At 36.7% G+C, this 5,602-nt stretch overlaps 1 protein-coding gene across 1 annotated transcript; it reads right to left on the reverse strand.

The window, feature by feature from the left end:
* Positions 1 to 639: 639 nt before the first annotated feature.
* LOC107876343 (receptor-like protein Cf-9 homolog) lies at positions 640 to 5,051 on the reverse strand. Its single transcript, XM_047393902.1, has 4 exons — positions 4,689 to 5,051; positions 2,989 to 3,281; positions 1,495 to 2,347; positions 640 to 1,370 (listed from the first exon to the last, which is right to left on the reverse strand). The coding sequence occupies exons 1-4, from the start codon at positions 5,049 to 5,051 to the stop codon at positions 720 to 722; spliced, it is 2,160 nt and encodes a 719-aa protein (XP_047249858.1). The 3' UTR covers positions 640 to 719.
* Between the last annotated feature and the right edge of the window lie 551 nt (positions 5,052 to 5,602).

A 5,602-nucleotide genomic window follows, 5' to 3' on the forward strand; every position in this document is an offset into this window, starting at 1 on the left:
TTTTTTCTCTCCTATGTATTAGACTAACCTCTATGTTGTATTCAGAGGTAAGTTGAATCAGTGTATTTCTCCTTGATATATCACTTTTGTACTCTTATTATGTTTAGAAGCTCTTGCACTAATACCGCCAGGTTTTGGAATTCGTCTATGTATTGATCTTTATTTCATATATTCCGCATTCTTTTCCATATGTTATTAAGTAATCCATTACTAGCCGCTCTGGACGACAGGTTGGCTTACCTACTGGTGGATTATGGTAGGCGCCATCATGACCTGAAAAGTTGGGTCGTGACATTGGTTGAGGATGATTATTGGAATGGATTATTACTTACAAAACCCCTCAAGTGGAGAATAGAAAGGTTTAAGATATTCTAGAAATTCTTTATTTCATTGAGTTGTTATGTGAGACACAAAGTACAATTTCTAGAAACTCTTGCATCATTGTCACAGTTTTTATGTTCTTTCTGAAGTTTTGTTTTTATTCCTATGTGAACATTTTTGATATGCAGAACATGAAATGCATCCACAGCGATTTGCTTTCAAACATAGTGATATTAAAGTTGATATGTTTTATTGTAATTTAGCATAATGCATCATTGAATCTTGAGGCAACGGTAAATTAAAATTGACTCCCTGTGACACGTAGCTCGTGTAGTCGAGCCGTGGAATCAATTATAAATGTTTGTGTCAGGGTAAATGTTGCTCGATCAGTAACTTGTCTACAAGGGATTGTTTCTTCTTCTGTTATTCCTTAGACGTCGCTGCTTCTTTTTCCTTCTCATAATAATTTTGTGCTCCAGTTTCAAAATGATTCTTGCAAGCCATATAGGATTTCTGGTTGAGATCATGATATATATTATGGATAATCCAATACATAGTCCACTTCCATAACCCATAAGAGCCGCTTTCCAAAAATCATTGAGAAACTCAAAATCGCTTTCTTGATCATCTAGTCCAGATACGGTATTGGACACATGATCATTGCCACAGCCTTGTGAAACTGGGAATCCACATAATCCATCGTTGCCTTCATATGAATTGTTCTCGAATGTAGCGAATTGAGGTCCTTGAAGGATACATCCTTGAAGATAATTGTGGGAGAGATTTAAGACTTTGAGATATGTAAGAGAAGAAAATTGTGCTGGTATCTCTCCTACAAGATGGTTACCTGATAGGTCCAATGACTCGACTACAGATAAATTTCCAAGTGATGGCGGTATATGACCTTCCAATCTATTATGACATAAATTCAGCACGCGAAGTGCAACAAGATCTCCCACAATACTTGGAATATGTCCTTCAAATTTGTTGTTTGAAAGATTGACAGTGGTGTACAAAGACAAGATTCTCACAACTTCAAGCTCCAATCCCTTTTGTTACGACAACTACCATGTCTTGATAATACCCATCACTTGGCTCCAACTTTGATGGATCAATTGTCCTCATGGCTTTCAAATGTTGAAACAAACTCTTCGGTAAGTTTTCCGTGAAGACATTCGAAGTGAGATCTAACATTCGAAGATTAGGAAATATGGTTTCAACAGTTGGAGTTCTGATGGAGCCATGCAATTCATTGGATCTCAAGCTTAAGACTTGCAACTTTGGAAGAGTTCCCAAACACATCGGGAATGTGCCAATGAGATGATTATCTCCTAAGTCAAGAACCTGCAACTCTTTGCAATTGGCCAAAGATCGGGGAATTTTCCCCTCTAGTTTATTGCCATGCAAGTTGAGCCTTGTCAGTGAACATCCATTGCTGAAAGCTCTTGGAAGATTCCCAGAAATATTGTTATGTCGTATATCTAAAACCGTGAGAGCAGTGATATTTCCCAAACATTGAGGAATTTCTCCACGCGAATTGTTTCTTCCCAAATCAAGTATCACCAGTGAAGTCAAATTGCAAATAGATGAAGGAATTTCTTCACTAAGATTATTTTCTGATATGAAGAAATATCTTGTCAAATTTGGTGAAATTGGTAGTGAACCCTGAAGCAAATTGTATCGCAAATCAATGGTATCTAAATGTTGTAGAGGGATTGAATCCACACTTGGCAGCATGTTGTGGGATAAATTAAGACTTTGCATTGAAAACATCCAGTTAGACCATGCCCAATCAGGAATCCTTCCTTGAAGCTTATTATTTGAAAGATCCAACTCCCCAAGCTGCTTTGCGGATCTTAGAAACTCCAATTCTTTCACTTCACATGCGGCCAATAGTAACGTATCAAGAGATTCTAGCCAAGTAAAAATAACTTTGTTCTCATTGGTAAATGAGGTACTATTGTATGAAAGATCAAGAAACGAAAGATATTTGAATTCTGAAAAGAGGCTGACATCCACATGACAACTAAAATTATTGAAAGAAAGATCAAGCTCTGAAAGCTGTTTGAGGTTTGAAAAGAGGCTAACATCCACATGACCACTAAAATTATTGAAGGAAAGATCAAGCTCTGTTAGGTTCACAAGGTTTTGAATTGAGTTGGGAAGATGTCCTTGCAGCTAATTATTTCTTAAATCAATCCATCTTAGTGAATTGGACTTGAAATCCTCAAGCCGACCAGAAAAGTGGTTATGACCTAACACTAAATAACGTAGTGATGGAAGCTGGGAGAACATCCATGATGGAATTGTTCCATTCAGGGTGTTACCATCAAGGACCAAATACTCTAAGCGGGTGAGATTTAAAAGAGATTCAGGAATTGGACCTCTAAGGTTGCAATTAGAAAGAGACAAAAAATGCAGTGTTGTTAAATGAGAAGATAAATTCAGAGGAATGGTGGAAGAGATGTTTATGCAGTAACATCAAGCTCTGTTAATTGGGTCAAGTTCTAAAGGAGCAACTTAAAATCATGGGTTGTGAGTCTTAGATTAGTTTTAAATGATGGGGAGAGACGAAGAGACTGTAATATATAAAGATGAGAGATTTCAGAAGGAATTTGACCTGAGAAAGAGGACTTGGAAAGATAAAGATGCATCAAGCTCGAGAACCTGCCGAATTTAGGGGAGAGGTGAGAACCTGAGAAGTCATTATAAGAAAGATCAAGCCTTTGGAGATGAGAGAGTTGGAAAAGGCTGCTATTGGAATCAATCTTCCCCACAATTTGACTGCAACGGAGGTCAAGCTCAATGACATGGCCTGTCATCTCATCACACGTCACTCCGTCCCATGAGCAGCAATTGTTGCTCATGTTCCATGAACTCGTTTTTTGATGAGGCATCTGACCGTAGACTATTTCACAATAAGCATCACTAGAGGCAGAGGAATCTACAGTAAGCTTTTTCTTGAATTTTAGAAGGGAAATGCTTTCATCTTTGCGGCATGGATGAGGTATGGATGAAGAAAAAGAAAGAAGAAAGAAACAAAGAAAGAAAAGAAATGAGAATTGGTTGTACGCCATGTTTAGAATCAAATAGTTAAAAAAGGTTGTTGTGCAATCAGAAAAAGGGCTACTCCAAATATGTACAGGAAGATAATAGTTAGGCTAACTAATGATATGATCTGTTATGTTTCATACTAAAAGTCATGGACCCCTCGATATTTTATTTAAAATTTTACTCTTAAAACCTTTCTTTTTAATTTTGTATCACTACCGCTTATTTTGTACTGATACTTTATAAGCAAGGAGGGCTAGACCATACCTTACCAGTCCTAAAGAGGTAATAAACATCTACTAATAAACAAGCATGAAAAAAAGAGCTAGAGAGAACTAGGTATTCTATGATCGTCACATAGTTTGTAATATAATCTATAATGATATTACAAATAAGGATGCTTAAATAGTGCAAAATTATAAAATCAAAACGAAAGTTGAGTTATCAACCTCAAACTTTCTTTTATGTTTGGGCATGAATAGAGTGATGTTAGAGTTGTGACCCGAATTCTGTTGGTTCGGTGATACAAGAATGACCATGGAAGGCACAAAAGCTACGCAAAACAGTCCACAAATTGAGAGAAACCCGAGGACCCCTTTGAGTGTTAGTTTTCGGGCAACAGCAACAACACAAGTATCATGAGTTTACAAGGTGTTTTAACACCAAAACAACAACAATACAACAAGAACAAGATGAACACAATGACCACAAGATTCGGATTCAACAAGAACAAACGATTACAAGATACAAACACTAACACAATTGCAAGAAAGGTAAAGATAAATAGTGAGACATAGATTATTACAAAGATTAGGAACTGTCAATTTTTTGCTGAATGCCTCTCAATATTGAGAGTCTTGCCATTAAATAGAAAATATTCAATGATTACATCCCTAAAGATCCGTCTTCCTAGCCCTAAAGATCAATTTTTCTATCCCTCTAAATCCGTTATTCTATCCCACCAAATCTGCTCTACTAAAGCCATTATTATTCTCTTTAACTACCAAATCAAATCTATGTAATTATACTAATATATAACAATATATGGTTACATTAATATATACAATATTTACATCATGCTAACATCCCCCCTCAAATTGATGATGGTAGATCAAGAAGCATCAATTTGCCGACTAGAAACTAATATCGTTGTCGTGCCATTGATTTTGTAAATGCATAAGCTATTTAAAGATCACTAGACACGTGCGGAAGAGTAATGACACCTTTATCTACAACTTCTCATATATAATGACAGTCTACTTCAATGTGTTTGGTCCGCTCATGATAAATTGGATTAGTAGCAATCTGAATAGCACTTGTATTGTCAGCATGGAGAGGAGTAGGATTAATTGAGGAAATCCAATCTCAGCAAGTAATCCACGAAGCCACACAATCTTGGAGCAAGCAGTAGACATTGCTCGATATTCATCCTCTATTGAAGGTTTTGACACATGGTCTTGCTTCTTACTCTTCCAAGATATCAAAGAATCTCCAAGAAACATGCACCAACTAATAACCGAACGACGAGTGTCAGAACATCCTGCCCAATCAGAATCACTAAAAGCATTAAGACGAATAGGCGAACCACTAGGAAATAATAATCCATGATTAGATGTTCCTCGGAAGTATCGAATGATGCGACGAACAACTACCAAATGAAGATGACGGGGAGCTTGCATGAACTGACTAACTTGTTAAACTGCAAAAGAGATATCAGACCTGGTAATAGTAAGGTAATTTAAGCTCCCAATTAATTGCCGAAATATAGTTGGATCAGGAATAAGATCGCCTTCCTCCTGGTATACTTTACATTTAATTCTAATGAAGTATCTACAAAGGAGGAATCCGGAAGACCTTCCAAAGAAATCAAATCTTGGGTATATTTGTGTTGATTTAGAAACACACCGATGAATCAAGATGAACTTCCCAACCCAAGTAAGAGTACCAAGATATTTCATATGAAAAGAATCCTTAAGTTGCTGTTGCAGGCTAGTGATTAGTGAAGAATCAGTTCCTGTAATAATAATGTCATCTACATCTACCAAAAGAAGAACACAACCTATGGATGTTTTCCGAAGAAGCAAAGATGAGTCATATTTGCTTTGCTCAAAAGAGAATTGTAGCAAAGTTGACCGAAATTTGTCAAACCAAGCTCTAGGAGCTTGTTTTAATCCATACAAAGACCGCTTCAACTTGCATACATCTGATGTAGGCAATGAGAACAAACCTA

Source organism: Capsicum annuum, chromosome 7 (assembly GCF_002878395.1).
Source record: "Capsicum annuum cultivar UCD-10X-F1 chromosome 7, UCD10Xv1.1, whole genome shotgun sequence".
NCBI lineage: Eukaryota > Viridiplantae > Streptophyta > Magnoliopsida > Solanales > Solanaceae > Capsicum > Capsicum annuum.

Excerpts from the sequence above, each read along its gene's own strand:
- LOC107876343 (XM_047393902.1), bottom strand. The coding sequence starts at position 5,051 with ATGCAAGCTCCCCGTCATCTTCATTTGGTAGTTGTTCGTCGCATCATT. Across the intron at positions 3,282-4,688 it reads TCTCCATGCTGACAATACAA|AAAAAGCTTACTGTAGATTC; the intron begins GTGCTATTCAGA and ends CTAAAATTCAAG. Across the intron at positions 1,371-1,494 it reads TGTTAGATCTCACTTCGAAT|GGATTGGAGCTTGAAGTTGT; the intron begins GTCTTCACGGAA and ends TCGTAACAAAAG.